We start from the raw sequence: 21,493 nt of genomic DNA, 5'->3' as shown, positions 1-21,493 counted from the left end.
CACAACATTTCATTCTTCTGTATGTCCACACATGTAGCGAATGACTTGACTTGACTTATTTGCATTTAAATGAATATATTTAAAATAGGTGCAAGGCATTGTGGGAAAAACAGATTCGAGCATTGAACATTCTAATCATATCGGTTTGATTGTACATTCTAGGGACCAGCCAAGAATGATCACACTGGTGTGACTGTTTGCCAAAAGGTTAAAAAGTTCCTTTTAAATCATGTTATAAAAGAAAAAAAGATCTATATGATATCAAATAATATAGCAAGCAAAAGTGTGTTTTTTGCAAATATCAGTTTATGAGATTGATCGCAAATGTCATATGGATATTGCTTACAGTAACAATTCAACAAACAAGTTATGCTGATAACTTACATTTTAGATACAAAACTGTCTATTTTTTAGTAGTTTCAAACAAAGCCAAGTCAGAAAATGTGTCTATCTCATAGGGCTTTCATAGACTAGTCAACTAGTTGAGCAATCGACTACTTCCCTTACTAGTCGGCGCTGTCAAAAACAATCGACTACTCAAGCGTGCATTTACCATCAATGAAATCAACATGACAAACGTTACCAGAAAACACCACAATCCAAGTTTAAAGCAGCCAACTACAATTGAGGATTAAAGTCAATTTTATTTTAGATGCCTGACATTAACACCATGGGGAAACTTCTCGAATGGTCATGTAATGATCATCGGTTTCCTCATCCCTTTCCTTTCCTTAAGCTAGCCAAATTATTTCCTGCTGTCTCTGCCACTAGCACATGAAGTGAAAGAAATTTTCTTTGGCCGGCAACAACATAACAAAGCACAGAGCAAGCCTGCATCCCTCTCACGTGGATGCGCTTGTATTTGTAATTGCGAACAAGAAATTCACGAGCTCAAGCAAAGACTGGCTTGAGGATGACAGCGAGGATGACTTGTGTTCTTTATAAAAGTCGGATAAAGTAAGATTCTATTCCTTTTTTCTGTCAAAAACAGGGTGAATATACAATGTTTACATTGCATTTTATTCATAATTGCGCGGCTGTTTGTTTTCTATGACGCTCTCTGCATGAAGTCTGCATATTAAAATATCATGTAATCGTTTGTTTGTTTACTGTGTCTATGTATATTGTATTTATAATTCTAATATTTATTTATTTAAATAATTTATTTACAAATAGTTTATTTATTATTTATTCCAATCCATTCATTCAATTTCCATTTGGCTGTATATTGTGGCTTGTTAAACTATTTCTTTTCTGATGCACTGCTGGAAACTAAAATATTAACGTCTTTTTAATCAATTTTTTTATTAGGCTACTTGTTATATAATTGATTATTTTGAGCTGTTTCATACAAAGTGATCTATACAAGTCATATGTCAAATTTATCAAACTTTAATTTAGCTAATTTAGTTTTTTTCATATATATTCATTCATTCATTCATTCATTCATTCATTCATTCATTTATTTTCTTTTCGGCTTAGTCCCTTTATTAATTTGGGGTCTCCATAGCGGAATGAACCGACAACTTATCCAGCTTATCTTTTTTATGCATCGGAAACCCTTCAAGTCGCAACCCACACACACTCATACACACTGGTCAATTCCCATACACACTCATTCACACAAACACTCATTCACTACGGAACATTTAGCTTACCCAATTCACCACAATTGCACAATTAACCACATGACTTTGAACTTGTGGGGGAAACCGGAGCACCAGAGGAAACCCACACGAACATAGGGAGAACATCCAAACTCCACACAGAAACGCCAACTGACCCAGCTGAGGCTCAAACCAGCAACCTTGCTGCTGTGAGGCGAACATGCTACTCACTGCTCCACCACGTCACCTTTTTCATATTTTATAAAATAATAAACAAATACTAAAAAAAATGTCTGCTGGTACAGTTGGTCTCTTATAGTGGTTTATTCACATCAAACAACTGTCAAAAAAAAAACAAAAAAAAAAACTATTTAAAACATCAAAGGTTGTGCAATATTCTTGTACAAATTGTAACCTAAACGATTTCATAATTTATATGAAACACTGTGTTGGTCCTGACTAAAATCTAAGTTTAAAATTCAGCTTTGTTCAGCTCAGTCTAAATCCATTAAAACACTTTCCTTGGGTGTTTCAAAAACAAGAAGCGTTGCTACTTTTTGTGCATATTAAATAGATTAAAAACAATCATTTTCATTATCATCCACATCGTTATTACTGATTTGTTACGAAAAAGTCGCACAAAGAGCAGCTCTTCAGAGCAAAGGCGGAGATCTCTTAGCTAAGATTGACCACACCGTCATTAATGATAAAACAGCACATGAGAGCAAAGAGAATTTGCATTTACATCTCTTTGAAACAAGAGCTTCTCTCAAAGGACAAAGTGATTACCCTCTCCAATCAGCCATTCAAATGAAACCACATCAGGACTCTTTTCACCTGTTTTGGATTATGACAACCGCAGCAGAGGACAAAACTCAAACTTTGAACCATCAAGCACTTCACATCCACGCCAGTCATTCGTCAACCTTTAAGCACAAAGCTGAATAGATATACAATATTCAGAGACATCAATCAGCTATCTAAAGGGGGAGCAGAGATAAACCTGCTTGAAAAACGAACAGCCATCAATCATAAAATCCATTACAGCAGAAAATTCATCAGTCATCAAATGACACCGTGCTGTGATGCTGCATCCTAACAATGCAAAAATAATTCAATTACGCTCCTGTCCAACACTGACCTTCAGCTGAGGCTTGACGCTTTTACGTCTTTAAATGCCAACATACACCCAATATATGCGTTTTTGCAGCAACCATCTAAAAGAAGCAGCACTACTAACATCATTAGTAACATGGCAGTCGTTCAGCACTGTACATAATAAGGTAGCTTTTCCAGTAATAAGCCCCTATTTCCAGTAAGTAGCAGTGTAGTTTGACAAAATGTCACATTTTATGTCACATTGTGTTGTACACAAAGCCTTACAGCTGAGCTAACTAAATGATTATGAAAAGCACTCTGCTAAAATGTACTCCGCACTGGTCTGATTTAGTTTCATGAATGGGTTCATTCATGAGGTGCAAGTAAATAAATGTTTCCCAAAGAAACAACTCTTAGAGTCTTTCCAGTAGAAGGTCATTTGCAACCATCACTTCCATGTGCAAAATATTAAAGTTAAATGTGAACCTGAACCACAAAACTAGTATTATATAGCACAGGTATCATTTTGTCAATAGCCAATAATAGATAGATTTTTATTTCATGCCAAAAATTATTAGGATATTAAGCACAGATCATGTTCCATGAAAATATTTTGTGAATTTTCTATTGTTATTATCAATAGTACATTTTAATTAGTAGTATGCATTATCAAAAAGTTAATTTGGACAACTTTAAAGGCAATTTCTTATTTATTCATTCATTTTATCTTCGGCATAATCCCTTTATTGATCAGGGGTTGCCAGACCAGAACGAACAGCCAACTATTCCAGCATATGTTTTACACAGTGGATGTCCTTCCAGCTGCAACCCAGTACTGGAAAACATCCATGCACACTCATTTACACACACACACACACACACACACACACACACACACACACACACACAATACACTACTGGGAATGGCATGTAAACATAGGGAGAACATGCAAACTCCACACAGAAATGCCAACTGACCCAACTGAGACACGAACCAGCTAATTTCTTGTTGTGAGATGTCAGTGTTCACCATTGAGCCACCGTGTCATCCTGATTTTTCAATATTTAGATTTTTTACACCCTCAGATTTGAGATTTTCTAATAGTTGTATCTTGGCCAAATCTAGACTTATTCTAACAAACCATACATCATTGAACAGTTTATTTATTCCGCTTTAAAGTTTATTTTTAAACTAGTTTCGAGAGGATCACGTGTTTATGGTTGCTTGCAGCCAGTCCCACGAAATACCATGGGTTGCATATAACAGCCATCATCTGTAACAGCCTTCGTTTTGAAGAATACCCCCTTCCACCCCTACTCCTCCCCCTTTCCTAGATGGGTGGCATGGTGGCCCAGTGGTTAGCACTGTTCCCTCACAGCAAGAAAGTACTTGTTTCTAGTTCTTACCAAGACAGCTGACATTTCCGTTCGAAGTTTACACGTTCTCCCTGTGCTCACGTGGGCTTCCCCCGGGCTCCGCGGTTTCCCACCACCATCCAAAAACATGTAACTTAAGTTTATTAACTAATCCAAATCAGCACCATAGACAGGCTCCAAGTAAGTAGTTATCTCTGAAGAGCAATCACTATCTGTGCATTAGCTACTGCAGCAGGGGAGTTTCGAGATCTACCTAAGCTCAAACACCCCTCTCGTCCTGCAAATGAATGGAAGCCCTGAGCTCGAGGATCTTATGAGCTCAGGGCTCTCTCCCGGGACAGCATGCCAAACAAGCTTTATAATCAATCATCAGCTAAGTGTGAACTCTTGAAATTATGTATAAATCCTCCATTTTTTAAAATGTTGTCCCTTTTGACTGCTTTTGTGGTCTATAGTCATAATTGATTGCTGTTTTCAACTCATTGAGGTCAAATGTATCTGTATATTTACAATGTAATGAAGATTTACTAAAATCACTCAATGTTTTTGAGCAAGAGAAATATGGTGTGTCCGAATTTGCTTACTTCCCTACTATATAGAATGTGAAAAACAGTATGTGAGTTGAGTAGCATTAGAGAAGTACCTTGATTATCTACTACGTCTGCCAAGATTCTGAAGTGCATCCAATGAACAATTTAGTATCCCATAAGGCCAGAGCAGAAAATTATGAATAGGAGGGAAGTGACAAAACAGACAAGTGTAAATCATGTGATAACAACAAATAGTCAATGTAGCACATTTCAATCTATTAATACTATTAAAACTCACAGTATATAAAACATACTTTTCTAATGGTCATGAAGTAAATTGACATTCATGCTATGTACAATTTATTCAATTATTCCATTTCAGATGCAGCTATAGTGTTCTTGTATAGTTTTACTTTTAGGTCACACTTTATTTTGATGGTTCATTTGTTGAATTTAAGTTACATTTCATCTTTATGCCAACTAATTCTCATTAGATTGTAAGTAGACTGTTAGGTCGGGATTGAGGTTGGGGTTAGGGTAAGTGTAAGTTGACATGCACTTGCAAAGTTTCTCATAGTCAGTTAAATGTCTGTTGAAGGAGCAGTATCAACAGATATTATTAAACAGACAGTCTATTAATACTCAAATGGACCATCAAAAAAGTGTTACCTTTTTTAAAATAAAGTATTAACAAGACTTCTACACAGGACATACATGCTTTAGGACAACTGTTTTTTTTTTTTTTTTTTTTTTTAATCTAACACCTTCTATTTCTGACGTTTTCTCTACTGTATCTGTCTGAGTAGATAAAGCTGAGAGTCTAGGCAATCAAGTGGAAAAAAAGCTGCATGTGTGCAGGTGAGGTACTTTATTCTTCCAAATCCATGAATAAGCAATTGTTTGACACTATGATAACTGCACATGATAAAACTGTGATAAACTGTCACACAAGTATTCTGCAATTACAGTACTGTTGATCCCTGCTCTGCCATGACTGAGTGTTTTGCCACCTTTTGGAGTAGATTTTGTTCTGCTTTTTACTTTCAATCTTATATAAATGCCCAATGCCCTCTGTGCTTTAGTCCTCAGAACTCCTTACTCAAAGCTTGTCACCTACTTTTTTAATAATAGGGGTTCTGAAATAAGTATCTACAAGTAGTGACCAAAAAGATTAGAGAAAAACTGTTAAAATGTTTAAACAATAATGTTCAAATAAGCGACAAAACAAAAACAAATTTTTGACATTATTATTGGATTTTTTTGTGCTTGTTTTAAGCACAAGATCGGAACAATATTCACACATATTGACAACTAATCACCATTCAAAGTGCAGCAGCATAGCTCCTCATTTCAAAAATAGTAAGTATACATTGACATATGGGGTGAGCTTTTTATACAGAAATATATTCACTCACCGGCCACTTTTCTAGGTACAGCTTACTAGTACCGTATTGGACCCCTTTTTGCCTTTAGAACTGTCTTAATCTTTTGTGGCATAGATTTAACAAGTTACTGGAAATATTTAGAGATTTTGGCCCATATAAACATGATAGCATCCCAGTTATTGCAGATTTTTTTGACTGCTGCTGTAGCCCATCTGCTTCAAGGTTCAACATGTTTTGCGTTCAGAGATGCTTTTCTGCATACCTCGGCTGTAACAAGTGGTTATTTGAGTTACTGTTGCCTTTCTATCAGCTGCAACCGGTCTGGCCATTCTCCTCTGACCTCTGGCATCAACAAGGCATTTATTCCCACAGAACTGACGCTCATTAGATATTTCTATTTTTCGAACCATTTTCTGTAAACCCTAAAGATGGTTGTGCATGAAAATCCCAGTAGATGAGCAGTTTCTGAAATACTCAGACCAGCCCGTTTGGCACCAACAACCATGCCACATTCAAAGTCACTTAATTCCCCTTTCTTCCACATTCCGATGCTTGGTTCAAACTGCAGCAAATCGTCTTAAACATGTCTACATGCCTAAATGCACTGAGTTGCTGCCATGTGATTGGCTGAATAGAAATTTGATTAGCATTAAAAAGCAGTTGGACATTAGGTGTACCTAATAAAGTGGCCAGTGAGTGTATGATTCATTTTAAAATATTTTGATAATGAATAAATCATTAAATGGTTTTCTTTCCCATCTCTCGGTTTACAGGTGGCAGGAGATGAGTGGACAGTGTGTAACTTTTCCCATTGTTTCAGTTCGCTGATTTATGTTAAATAACTTATTTAAAATAACTTATTGTGCAAAATAACGTCTTTGATTTTCAATATCAAAGTGGTTTTAGATTAATATGTTGCAAGCTCATTTATTGACAATGCATATTTGATAATAAATAGTATTGATTGTAATTAATAACCAAATCATACAAGGCTTGTTTGGGGATTTTGTTTACATTTTTCAAACTTGCAACAGTTTAAAAGCAGCTGTTACACTTAAAGGCTTGGCTATTTGTTAGGTCAGTGTAAAACCTTTAACCATCAGTAAAGCTGACAGGTTCATCGCTCTCTAGAGACTGAACAAACAGCATAACCACACACAAAACCTCTTCCTCCAGTGCTGAAAACCACAGGCCTTGGCACTCATGATTGTCATCGTAAAACTGAACTTTACTGCTTTCAGCTTCACTTTGTACAGCCTTTCTCTAAGATGAACAGATTGAGCTCTTTTCAGCATAGACATACAGTCAGGATCGGAGGGACAATAGTGTTTTGCTTTTTTCTTTTTTCCCTGAGAGGATGTGTTTATTCAATCTGGACGCAAGTGGGCCATTGAATGCAGATGGAAAGGGAGAAGCTAGCAAGCTGATGAGGCTTCTACAATTTGAACACAAACACTTGACGTTAGCAAACCACTAGCATTCCATTTATCTCAAAGGCAGAAGCTTCAAGTGTGTGATTGACACCTTTAGGAATTTGGTGATATAAAGAAATAATTTACACTGTCAAAAATGGCAAAACAAGCTAAGGTAAAAATCTATTATTGGTTAACACTAGGTTTCCTTACTGTTGAGCTTATTCTGCAATGTGGAAGTTAGCCCTTACTGCAATCGATTTAGGACTTTTGATTCTTTTGCCTATGGAGGAAATAGTTATAGGAATACTGTAAGAAATGGTCAAACTTGGTCTACAAAAAAGTGTGTTTATGACAACACTTAATAAAAAATAATATAATAATACTACGATGCGGTGGCACAGTAGGTAGTGCTGTCGCCTCACAGCAAGAAGGTCGCCGGTTCGAGCCTCAGCTGTGTCAGTTGGCATTTCTGTGTGGAGTTTGCATGTTCTCCCCGTGTTTGCATGCGTTTCCTCCAGGTGCTCCGGTTTCCACCACAAGTCCAAAAACATGTGATACAGGTGAATTGGGTAAGCTAAAATTGTCCAGTAGCGTATGTGTTTGAATTAGAGTGTATGGGTGTTCTCCAGTGATGGGTTGCAGCTGGAAGTGCATCCGCTGCGTAAAACATATGCTGGATAAGTTGGTGGTTCATTCAGCTGTGGCGACCCCAGATTAATAAAGAGACTGAGCCAAAAAGAAAATGAATGAATGAATGAATGAATTAATGAATGAATGAATGAATGAATATAATAACACCGATTTGCAACATCAAGCAGCAAAACAAGCTGTTGTTATGGCTAAAAATCAATGAACGAATGATGTCAATATGCAGTGAGTAACAGTAAATTGATTTTCTCAGAATAAAACTGTGCACCTTCTCCATTAGTATGTTCCCATTTGAGATGAATTCTACTTAAGCTTACCTCTTTCTTATTACCACCTGCTTTTGTTGGTAATTTTGTTCGTGAATTACAAAGATGCAATGTTTATATGTTGATACTTCAAAATGATGGTGTATTAAAACTGTATAAATAAATGAAACACAGTAGATGAAGAAATGTTTTTAACTGTAAAATTCTTCAACAACTGCTTCTAGTTTATTATAAATATTATAGAGTAGAATAAGAATAAACTAGTACATTTTATCATGCCATTTTCAAATGAAATTGATACACATTTCAGAATACCTGAATGAAAATGATCATCAGAAAATTCAACTAGCAAGCAAATATGGGCAGCCATGCCTTTGTTCATAAAAAAACAATATGAGTTGAGTAGTACATCTGGAAAGTATTCATAGCGCTTCACTTTTTCCACATTTTATGTTACAGCCTTATTCCAAAATGGATTAAATTCATTAATTTCCTCAAAATGCTATACACAATAGCCCATAATGACAATGTGAAAGAAGATTTTTTTGAAATGGTTGCAAATTTATTCAAAATAAAAAAGCTGAAAAATCCTATGTGCATAAGTATTGCCGTGAAGCTTTAAATTGAGCTCAGGTACATTATGTTTCCACTGATCATTCTTGAGATGTTTCTGCAACTTAATTGGAGTTCACCTGTGGTCAATTCGGTTGATTGAACATGATTTGAAAAAGTATACACCTGTCTATACAAGGTTCCAGGGTTGACAGTGCATGTCAAAGCACAAACCAAGCATGAAGACAAAGGAATTGTCTGTAGACCTCCGAGACAGGATTGTCTTGAGGCACAAGGCTGGGGAAGGTTACAGAAATATTTCTGCTGCTCTGAAAGTTCCAATGAGCACAGTGGCCTCCATCATCCGTAAGTGGAAGATGTTTGGAACCACCAGGACTCTTTCTAGAGCTGGCCAGCCATCTAAGCTGAGTGATCAACCTGGTAGAAGGGCCTTAGTCAGGGAGGTGATTAATAATCCGATGGTCAATCTATCAAGGTTCCAGCGTTTCTCTGTGGAGAGGAGTGACAACCATACAGTATGTGCAGCAATCCACCAATCAGGCCTGTATGGTAAAGTGGACAGACGGAAGCCACTCCCCTGGAATTTTCCAAAAGGCATCTGAAGGACTCTTAGACCATAAGAAACTAAATTCTCTGGTCTGATGGGACTAAAATTGAACTCTTTGGAGTGAATGCCAGGTACAATGTTTGGAGAAAACCAGGCAGCGCTCATCACCAGGCTAATACCATCCCTACAGTGAAGCATGGTGGTGGCAGCATCATGCTGTGGGGAAGTTTTTCAGCAGCAGGAACTGGAAGACTAGTCAGAATAGAGGGAAAGATGAATGCAACAATTTACACAGACATCCTGAATAAAAACCTGTTTCAGAGTGCTCTTGACCTCAGACTGGGGTGACGGTTCATCTTTAAGCAAGACAATGACCCAAAGTACACTATCAAAATATCAATGGAGGGGCTTCACAACAACTTGGTGAATGTCACTGAGTGGCCCAGCCAGAGCCCAGACCCAAATCCTATTGGACATCTCTGAAAGGATCAGAAAATGGCTGTACGCCGTCACTTCCCATTCAACTTGATAGAGTTTGGGAGGTACTGCAAAGAGGAATGGGCAAAAATTCTCAAAGACAGGTGTGCCAAGCTTGTGGCATCATATTCAAAAAGACTTGAGGCTGTACTTGCTGCCAAAGGTGCATCAAGAGGCTTGAGCAAAGGCTGTGAATACTTATGTACATGTGATTTTTCAGGTTTTTTATTTGGAATAAATTTGTAAGAATTTCGAACAAGCTTTTTAACATTGTAATTACAGGCTATTGTGTGTAGAATTTTGAGGAAATTAATGAATTTAATCCAGTTTGGAGGCTGTAACATAAAAAATAAAGAAAAAGTGAAGTGCTATGAATACTTTCTATATAAAATGTGTGTCTGAATTCATAGTGAAAAAATATGAATTAGCATCCTGAACTATCAGTTTTAACCTCTGACCTTGTTGAGTGCCCCTATGCTGCGGGAGGAGGCGTCCGTGAAGAGCTTGCTATGTAGCAGCATGACGCGGGCGATGAGGTAGAGTCTAAGAAACATGGGTACAGACAGCACCATGTCTAGATCTGCCTCCGCCTGCGAGGGAGCATAGGAGAAGGCCAGTCTCGCCCGCCACATAAACTTGAAGTCCCCGGGCACCGGGTGAACCGCCGAAACGATCAGCTCCAGAGCGATAAGCAGCACCCTCTCCATGGTCATGGCAATTCGCCAGTCGTCTGCACCATTGTCGATGACGAAAAGCTGAAGGGGAAAAGACAGAATTGGAATGTTAAATAATGCAAATTGAGCAGAGTTTCCCTGCAAAATTTCAATTTACATAATAGATGTCACATTTGTATTCAGTCTTTTTAAAAGGAGGACTTAAGGGAACACAGCAGTCAGTAGTTACAACAATGACATAAGACGAAGAAATAAAAATCCAGGCTTCATGAAAAGCTTTATTACTTGTTATTTTAGTCAAACACCATGTTCAGATCAGATAGAGTGCTGTAAGGCAATTAGGAAAATGGCTAGATTTGATTTTAACATTTCTACACTTAAAAAAAAAATCATTGCATTTGCTCAATTGTTTTAAGGTAAGTAGTTGCAAACAAGTTATTTGGGTTAAATTTAAACAAACAAATTAAGCTGATTATTAGTCAATTTTATTTGTTTGTTTGTTGAAATTCAACCCATATAAATTGTTTGCAACAATTTAGCAAAAATTATCATTTTCAATGTACAATTATACATTTTCCACAAATGTGACAGAAAAAAGACAACATATTGAAATGTGTTATAAAATAAAATAAAATAAAATAAAATAAAATAAAATAAAATAAAATAAAATAAAATAAAATAAAATAAAATAAAGGAGCGACATGTGCAGTGGGTAACAAGATCGCCCCACAGCAAGAAGGTCGCTGGTTCGAGTCTCAGCTGGGTCAGTTGGCATTTCTCTGTGGAGTTTGCATGTTCTCCCTGTGTTTGCATGGGTTTCCCCACAGTCCAAACACATCCTGTATACTAAGCTAAATTGAGCGTTGTGTTTGAGTATGTGAATGCAAGAGTATATTGGTGTTTCCCAGTGCTGGGTTGCAGCTGAAATGGCATCCACTGCGTAAAACATATGCTGTATAAGGTCCATTCTGCTATGGCAACCCCTGATTAATAATGGGACTAAGGGAAAAGAAAGTGAATGAATGAATGAAAATAAATAAAGTAAAATAATATTAATTAGTTAATTTTCTTTTCAGCTTAGTCCCTTTATTAATCTGGGGTCACCACTGCAGCGAATGAACCGCCAACTTATCCCGCGTAAGTTTTACACAGTGGATGCCCTTCCAGCTGCAACCCAACACTGGGAAACACTCATTCACACACCCCAGTAAAATAAAATAAACATGAAAATTACTTTGTCCCAACATTTATTTTCCTGTTTATTGCTTTTTAGAACATAAAAATCATCTTGTAATCCACAAACCCGACAGAGAACCAGCAGGGTCATGTGTTCCCTCAGGATTTTTTGATGGGTTTTTCATCAGAAGCATGTCTTTGTGTAATTTACATTTTTTGACCAAAACAGAAGAGCCTTCACAAACAACCATCTCAATTCAAAAATGCTTCATAAATCAAAAAGCTATTCAGCAAAACCCATTAGATACTCCGGAGGGAACCCAAAAATGCATTCATTAAACACAAAACACACTCTTATCAGCTAAAATTGTTACACCGCACAAATATTTCCGCTTTCGGCCATGGACAAACAAATAGCTTGTCATGTCATGCCTCTCAGCATCCAACAACAACAAAAAAAGTCGAACCACATAACCACTCAACCATTCATCATCTGTTTAATCAAAAAAAAAAAAAAAAAACTTCAATTACAAATTAATAATTCAGATTGGCTCATTAGAACGACTAATAAAGGGAGCTGCCATCATACGAACTGAACCACCATAGTGTGTTTGCAGGAGGCGAAAAGCAAAGAAAACAGATTGATGAGCCGCACAATGAGAACACGCTCAGATAGTCATTTTATCCTGCCGGCGACGCCAAACAGATCGAGCAATAAGCAAACAGAATTCCTCTGGCATAATGTCTACTGACAGTTATATGAGCCTCTGCTTCTCTCCTTCTCTCTCCCAGTGCAACTTGGTGTCAGGCGGTATATCAGCGGAGCCTAACGACGAAAACGGGAAGCTAATTGTACTGGCTGGCGGCGCTAGATGTGTTTAATGTTAATTGTAAGTGTTAGATTGCCGAGGTTTGTTTAATTGATAAGCAGAAGGCAAGCAGGGTTTTCCCCACTGAGACATGCACACACACACACTGGAAATAATTACACGGGAATCCTGAATACTCATGAATGAGTTCCAGGACATATATTATGCTTGCCTATGTTCATGGAAAGGTTGTGTCACAGTGCAACAGGTCTTGCTGGCATCTGATGCTTGTGTAATTGCTCGTACATGTGTGTGTGTGAAGGGCACAGTGCATGTTGTATGGCTGTAAAATGCGCATGTTTTTTTTTTTTCTGGAAAAGCCAGCCTCGTCATGGTGACTGTTGCCTAGGCGACAACATCAAAGACCAGCCAAGCTTAATTAGGGTCCCCTGGTGAGAGAGGAAGAGAATGACTGTGTGTTTGTGTGCGTGAATGTGTGTGTTTGTGCATGTGTGTGTGAGTGCAAAAGAGAGAGAGTGAGATGGAGGTGGAAGGCAGGGAAAGAACCGAGAAAGGGAATGAATGTGCGGGGAAAATACGCTCGTGTGGGAAGCAGAATGAAAGAGAATATGCAAGTGTGTGTGTGTGTGCATGTGTGAGGCTTGTATGGATGGCATGTATGAATAATGGTTGACTGATATGACTTATGAATAATGCTTGACCGATATGGGTCTTAATGACTGATGCCACTGACATCTACAATGGGCTGTGGCTGATTCGATGTCATTTATTTTTTGTATCTGAATGAATTATTGAAAATCAGGGCATAGACAGTGTGAAGGAAATTAAATGATATGATTAAGCACAATCCCCAATCAGAAAAACTTGGGACAGTATGGAAAACATAAATAAAAAAGTAGTGATTTCCAAATTTACTGTGACTTGTATTTCATTGCAGACAGCATAGAACACAAAATAGTTGATGTTTTGTCTGGTCAACTTCGTTTCATTTGTAAATATTCATCCTTTCCTGTCATTAGACCTGTAACACATTCCAAAAAAAGTAGCAGGAGCAGTTTAGGGTTCTCAGGTAAACTGGTTAAATAATGATGTGATTTAAAACAGGTGATGTTGGAATATTCAATCAACTCCATGCGTGTTCAAGAAAAAAGCTTAGGAGAGGTTTTTCTTCAATGTCAAAAATCGTAACAATTTACTGGATACAAATGAATAATTCGATTCACAGAATTCTGTTATCCTCAAAGCAATGCAGAAGTTACAATAAGGAGGTGCGCAACAACTTTCTTTTCCTGACTTCAACTTATATAGGCAGCTGATATTAACAGGTGGAATTCTCTGCACAACGATAAAAACATAAAACTTTTTGTGCTCTGTGTTCAGTTTTAACACCTTTCTTTAGACAGGAAGTTTCTGCAGAGCTGAATTAAATTTTGGACCAGCATTTGCTTTTGCAAAAATGCTAATTAGTATGCACAGCATCTCACACACAACAGTAGAAGTTCAGTTAATATATGATTCTTACATGACCTATACAAATAATAGTTTGATTAAAAGAAAAAGAGACTAAAATAGTAAAAATTTGATTCCTATTTTCTAGCAGTGATGTCAACAGGTGATTGTAATTATGATTTGATACAAAAAAAGTAGCATATAAGAAAGGTCTAGTACTTTAGGAGCAAAGATGGACCGAGGTTTGCCTACAGATACGTGAGAAAATTATTAAAATGTTTAAAAACAGGCAACGCAGTGGCGCAGTAGGTAGTGCTGTCGCCTCACAGCAAAAAGGTTGCTGGTTTGAGCCTCGACTTGGTAAGTTGGTTTTTCTGTGTGGAGTTTGCATGTTCTCCCTGCATCCTCATGGGTTTCCTCTGGGTGCTCCGTTTCCCGCACAGCCCAAAAGCATGCTGTACAGGTGAATTGGATAGGCTAAATTGTCCGTAGTGAATGAGTGTGTATGGATGTTTCCCAGAGATGGGTTGCAGCTAGAAGGGCATCCGCTGCGTAAAAAAAAAAATGCTGGTTCGTTAATAGTTGGCACTTCATTCCGCTGTGGCGACCCCAGATTAATGAAGGGACTAAGCCGAAAAGAAATTGAACGAATGAATGAATGAATGAATGAATAAATGAATGAATGAATGAATGAATAAATGAATGAATGAATGTTTAAAAACAATGTACCTCAAAAAAGATAAGAAGACATTTGAATATTTCACCTTCAACATTGCATAAAATAAATAAAAGATTCAAGAAATCTGGGGGAATTTCAGAGTGTAAAGGACAAAGTCACAAGCCTAAGCAGAACAACTGTGATCTCCGATCCCTCATGTGGCACTGCATCAAGAATCCTCATTTATCTATAAGCAATATTATCACTTGGGCTCAGAACAACTTTGCATAATCTTTGTCAAGTAACAATAGGCAGTTACATCCAGAAATGCCACTGAAAACTGTCCTGTGCCAAAAGGAAGCCCTATGTTAACAGTGTCAAGAAGTGCTGTTGACTTCTCTGGGCTCTAAGACATCTGGGATGGACCATCACACAGTGGAAACTTAAGGTGTGAAGCCACACTAGTCTCATGGTTCGGTTACTATTATCATGCCATCGATTTGGTTCAATACAATATCTCGGTCCTTCACAGTGCATTGACGGTGCTTTCTATACACAATTTTATATTATACTTCACAGCACAAGAAAAATATATAACTATATTAATATTTATATATTATTTGTAATACAGTTTTGTCCTTTTTGTCCTCTAATGCTCTGTCGCTGTTCACCGATGAGTGACACAGATAAACAGCAGCGGCGATCACAGCTGATTCATGATAGACGTGGTGAAGAAAACATGCTCTGCAGACACACGCTCGTGGCTGGATCCACAAGTATCGCTATAACAGCTGAAAGGAGAGGAAATGTTATGCCAGCAGTTTAAAGGACCACAGTTTGTGTGTGTGTGTGTGTGTGTGTGCGTGCGTGTGTGCGTGCGTGCGTGCGTGTGTGTGTGTGTGTGTGTGTGAGAGAGAGAGAGAGAGATGAGAAATGAAGTTTACATTTTAACTTCACTGTAACTTCAGTGTCAGTGAAAGACTGTCCAGCAAACACACACAGTGAATTCGTGCAGAGTTTCTGTTTTTTTTAAGTAGTTTGAGCAGCTACCACATCATAGTGCATTTGAGATAAATTATGTCTTTTGTGTCAGTGCCCTTGGCAAAGCTTGCACTTCTGTGATGGCACCGTTAATGCTGAAAAGTACATAGAGATTTTGAAGCACGCTGCCTTCTTTTCCAGGGACGCCCATGCATCTTTCAACAAGACAATGCAAAACCACATTCTGCACACATTATCGTGTCCTGGCTGAGGAGGAAGAGGACACAGGTAATTGACAGGCCTGCCTACAGTCCTAACCTGTCTCTGATAGATAATGTGTGGTGGATTTTGAAGCGCAAAATGCAACAATGAAGTGCCTGTACTGTTGCCCATCTTAAGACTTGTTTACAGGAAGAATGGGACAAAATTATACCTAAAACACTTCATCACTTGGTGTCTACAGTCCTTAAACATCTTTTAAATGTTTTGAAAAGGAATGGCAACATTACAAATGCTAAATGCTTTACTGTTTATGTGTTGCAAGATCCAAAATTGTAATACATGTTAATTTAAATAAATAAATAAATAAATAAATAAATAAATAATGAAGAACACATTAAATAGTATTTGTTGTATTGTCTGCAATCAATTACAAGTCAAAGAAAAATGGCTGATTACTAAATATCGTGAATAATAAATACATATTTAAATGTTTAAATGCATGGAAAATCTACTATAAATATTTGTTTCTTCGTGATTATAAAGTTTATTCTGCATGTTTATTATCTACATCCTTTACCAGGCACAACAGCTAGACTTCACTAGTGCCATACTATTAATAAGCAGCAAATTAAGAGTTTATTGAGTTTATTACAAATCATAGTTAATAAATTAATACCAAGATTTAAACCCTACACTAAAGTGTGACCTATTTAATAAAAATTGCATTGTGTTTATTAAAAGTTTGAAACAGTTGGCATAGATGGATGGATGGATGGATGGATGGATGGATGGATGGATGGATGGATGGATGGATGGATGGATGGATGGATGGATGGATGGATGGATGGATGGATGGATGGATGGATGGATGGATGGATGGATGGATGGATAGATAGATAGATAGATAGATAGATAGATAGATAGATAGATAGATAGATAGATAGATAGATAGATAGATAGATAGATAGATAGATAGATAGATAGATAGATAGATAGATAGATCTAGGGTGTTCTGAATGGCTGCCAAGATGTTGCAAGGTGGTTGCTAGGCGGTTGCTAAGGCATTACTAGGTGATTACTAGGGTGTTCCATGTAGTTGTTAAGGTGTTGCTATGTTGTTGCTAGGGTATTTTGAGTGGTTGCTAAATCATTGCTATGCTGTTGCTAAGGTGTCCTGAGTAGTTGCTATGGTGTTGCTATGGTGGTTTATGTGGTTGATAAGGCGTTGCTAGACTGTTGCTAGGTTGTTCTGAGTGGTTACTAAGGTGTTGTTAGGGTGTTCTAGGTGGTTGATAAGGTGTTGCTAGGTGGTTGATAGGGTGTTCTAGATTGTTTCCAAGGTGTTGCTATTTAGTTGCTAGGGTGTTCTTAGTGGTTGCTAGGTGGTTGCTAAGGCGTTGCTGGGTAAATGCAAAGGCGTAGCTAAGTAGTTACTAGACAGTTGCTAGGATGTTCTTAGTGGTTGCTAGGTGGTTGGTAAGGTGTTTCTGGGTAATTGCTAAGGCATGCTAAGGTGTTGCAAGGGTGTTCTAAATTGCTAGGTGGTTGCAAGGGTGTTCTGAGTGGTTGCTAACGCATTGCTAGGCAGTTGCTAAGGTGTTCTGATTGGTTGCTTGGTGGTTGCTAAGGCGTTGCTAAGTATGTAAGTATGTTGTTAGTGTGTTTCTAGTAGGGATTAGTATGTTTCTAGTATGGATTAGTATATTGTTAGTATGAACAATGTAAAGTCAATGGAAGTTTTTTTTTTTACAATAAAAGTCTATTGGGCAGTTGCTAGGGTGCCATAAGCGGTTGCTAGGGTGTTGCTAGTTAGTTGAAAGGTCATCAGGGACTGGCAGATTGGTAGTCTGAGTTAAATGAGCCCACTCCTAAGTCTGTATGAGAGTCTGGTGCAAAGTTATGAGGTCACAAAGTTTGGCTCAATGTTCATGAAATTGTTCAAGTCAATGACATTTTTCAGAGTTTTTGTGCAAGTCAATGACATTTTTCAGAGTTTTCCGGGTCAGTTTTCAGAAAACTGTTAGACGGATCAGTTGGAAAAGATATAGCAACTGAATTCAGTATAGATTGGAGGTTTTGAGTTAGTTTGGTTATTGTAGTATAAATGGTCTAGGAGGAGATGCGTCCTTAAAATAGTTGAAGAAGAAGAAGACGCAAGCAGAAGAATAAGGTAATGTAGTATAACAGTATGTTGGCTTTCTCAAGCCACCATAATCATTACTCAGTTTATGTAATACCTATGATAAAATAGTAGTGAATATTCATGTAAAACAGGACAAGATAAAGTGGTACATAAATATCAGCTCAAATTAACCAAATTTCAGTTCACAACAACAAAATATTGTCTGAAAATAACATTGTATTAGATATCTATCGGTCATAACTTGTGGCTTCTCTCATAATTCCTTCTCTCATAATTCCCACTCCCCACAAAAATCACTTTTATCTGTGTTAAAACTGTTCTTATTTCGGTTTGAGTAATTGTGGGAATGTTCCTTTGAGAACAAAAAAAGAAAAAAGTAAGAAAAAATGAAACATTAAAAGCATTGAAATCTCACTTTTCTTCATCATCATCGCTCCCTTTCCTCCTCTGCACGTTACTCTCCATTCATCTCTCTGCTACCTCGCTCCTCAACCCATCCTGTCGTTCTTTTTCTGGCCAAATCGCCACCAGGATATGCTGAATAATTAAATTCCATTAGTGAAGGTAATCTGTCAACATGAGTGACTGAACTGAGCTGCCTCCCTAAACCCATCAGAGAGCGAGAGAGAGAAACCCAGAACCTCCCAACAAATGAGGGCCAGAGCCAATTAGGAAAAATTAGGATAGGAAGGAAGGATGAATAGGAGAGCATGCAGACATAAAATGAAGAACGATACAAAGAAAAAAAAGTGGGACAGTCCAGGAGGAAGACGGAGGTTAAAAGAGGAGAGAGTCTGAAAGAGTGAAGCAGAGCGAGAATAATAGTGTCTGTTTGGATGTTTTGCCCTGTCAGAGATGAACACCTTTGTTATGATAATAGCATTAGAAGCCACACATACACAAACAAACGCTTACATACATACTAATTCAGAGCTCCAAACTGAAGTCCAGGGTTTTGGGGATGGTTTTATCGTTGCTGCTTGTCAGATTGCGTGATATGACCCCAGTGAGATCTTAAGTTAAAGTCAACTGTCTTTTTGTCAGACCATGTGATGTACAGTTCTGCAGATTTCTGTCAAATCTGACAGCTATGACTGTGCAGTTTGAGTCCTTCCTGATATTCCCACTCAACATGTACCACACAAACCCTGGTAAAGCCGGACTGTTAACTAGATTTTGCCAGGGGAAAAATGAAAACTATTTATTCACCATTTAATCTATTAAGAAAGGGACTAAGCCGAAAAGAAAATAAATGAATGGATAAATGAATGAATGAATGAATGAATGAATGAATGAATAAATTAATGATCTAGTATTAGTCATGTTTTCATAATCTGAAAAACGATATAAGGTAGATGTATATAGTGCAATTAACATAAAGCATGTAAAACAATTGGATTCGTGTTGATTAAATAAATACACTTGGACTTGAAGCACGTGATACATTTTATTGGTAAAACTTAATAGGGAGACAAATTCTCACAATTATCTTTTGACTTATTGCCTGCCTTGTTAAGCCCAACTACTAACTGAAAACTATTAATACGCAGTTAAGAGTTAAGAGTTTATGGAAGTAAAATTCATAGTTAATGGTTTGTTGATATAAAGTTTGACTATTTTATTTACAGTGGATTTTAGAGGTTACCATATAGCAGAATGAATGCCAACTATTCCAGAATATGTTCGCAGTGGATGCTCTTCCAGCCGCAACCCAGCACTGGAAAACACCCATACACATATAAACACCCATACCTATAGCGCATGTCTTTGAACTGTAGGAAAAACCAGAGCACCTGAAGAAAACCCACTCGAACACATGAAGAACATGCCAACTTACCCAGCCAGGACTTGAACCAGCAACCTTTTGCCGCCAAATGCCGCCTTTTATTTTCTTAGTAATGTTAATTCAAAAAAATTGTAGCAGACACAATGATAAATGCTGTGAATGGGTTATGTTTTAAATGTTCAGTAGAGCTAACATTTGCCTATTTTAAGCTATTTAAAATGAATTTTATAGCCAAAAATTTATTTTTTTGGCCAGGAGATTTAGGAGATTAGGCCATCAACCTATTTTGCCTGAAATAAAGAACATTTTATAGTATGATCAAAACAAACAAATAATACACCCAGACAAAACCAAACAAAATAAACACCCAAACAAAAGAACATAAATTCAATTAATGTAAAAAAAATCAAACAAAACACCAAAATAAAAGCAAAGCAACAAACAAGCTATGAAAAGAAACAACCAGACAATAGTAAAAGCAAAAAACTATACAAAAGCAAAATAAGAAAACTAAGACAGTCTGTAATTTTTATTATGTTGTATTGTATACTATTATGTACAGTATTGTCTTGTTAAACACCAATGAAAATAAAAAAACTATATACAAAAGCAAATAAAATACCCAGATGAAAAAAAAGCTAGCAAAGCACCCATAGAAAAGCAAACAAATTAAACAAAACTAAACAAAATAAAACAAAACACCAAACCAAAAGCTAAAAAAGAGAGAAAAAAAGAAAATCAAATAAAACACTCAAACAAAAATAAACAAAATGGAAACAAAACACAAGCAAACAAAACCAAGAAAAAGCTAATTAATGGCCCCATGTAAATTAACAAAAGCCACAAAAAAAAAAAAAAAACATTTAAATAAAAGCAAAGAAAATTGAAATGATAACAGACAAAACACTGAATCAAAAGAATCATGATACTAATAAATGCAAATGAACCAATACAAAACCAAACAACAACCAACCAAACAAGCAAACAAAGTAGAAGCAACCAAGCTAAACTAAAAGTAAATAAAAGCAAGCAAAGGCAAATGAAAACAAAGGAAGCAAAAATCATACAGATCCATGCAGTCAGCATGGGAACACTGAGTTCAATTCTCTTGCTTTTTTTTTTTTTTTTTTTTTTGTGCCTAAATGGACACATACACACACAAAAACTGTCAAAATGCCCAGAATGAGCGTGTATTCTCATAAACACTGTTGCTTTTGTAATTTTAATAAAGACTAATTATGTTTAAGTTATGCAGCGAAGATTATTAGGTGTTATTTGAAATTGTATTATTAAATCTCTCTACCTGGATACAGCAAGACAATTCAGACACAAAACCATTAGGGGTTGCTTATTTTATCTGTGTCTTTGTTTTATTATATTTATCAATTAACCAATTGTAATAAAATAATGAACTGTTTCCATATCATATTGCAGAAAAAAAAGAGAAAAAAAATATATATATAGCGTTATCATTTTCCCCAGTATCATAGAGTCCTACACTTGAAATGTGTGGAATAAATGTGGAATAAATGTCCACACAGATAATGTAATGTCAGGCGATGCAGTGGTGCAATAGGTAGTTCTGTTGGTTACAGCAAAAAGGTTGCTAGTTCGAGCCTCAGCTGGGTCAGTTGGCATTTATGTGTGGAGT

The 21,493-nt window shown here is 36.9% G+C and overlaps 1 protein-coding gene across 4 annotated transcripts in view; it reads right to left on the bottom strand.

The window, feature by feature from the left end:
* Nucleotides 1-21,493, bottom strand: part of kcnn3 (potassium intermediate/small conductance calcium-activated channel, subfamily N, member 3) — a 120,754-nt gene that overhangs the window by 45,205 nt on the left and 54,056 nt on the right. For all 4 annotated transcript variants that reach the window (XR_012391739.1, XM_001921759.8, XM_009292295.5 and 1 more), the window contains one exon: nt 10,382-10,678. Coding sequence is in view for 3 of the 4 variants with exons in the window: in XM_001921759.8 (XP_001921794.2) it covers nt 10,382-10,678 (297 nt within the window). In the remaining variant the exon portion in view is untranslated. The remainder of the gene's footprint in view (nt 1-10,381; nt 10,679-21,493) is intronic.

This window comes from Danio rerio, chromosome 16, assembly GCF_049306965.1.
Source record: "Danio rerio strain Tuebingen ecotype United States chromosome 16, GRCz12tu, whole genome shotgun sequence".
Classification (NCBI taxonomy): Eukaryota; Metazoa; Chordata; class Actinopteri; order Cypriniformes; family Danionidae; genus Danio; species Danio rerio.
This window is presented reverse-complemented; position numbering and strand designations above follow the sequence as displayed.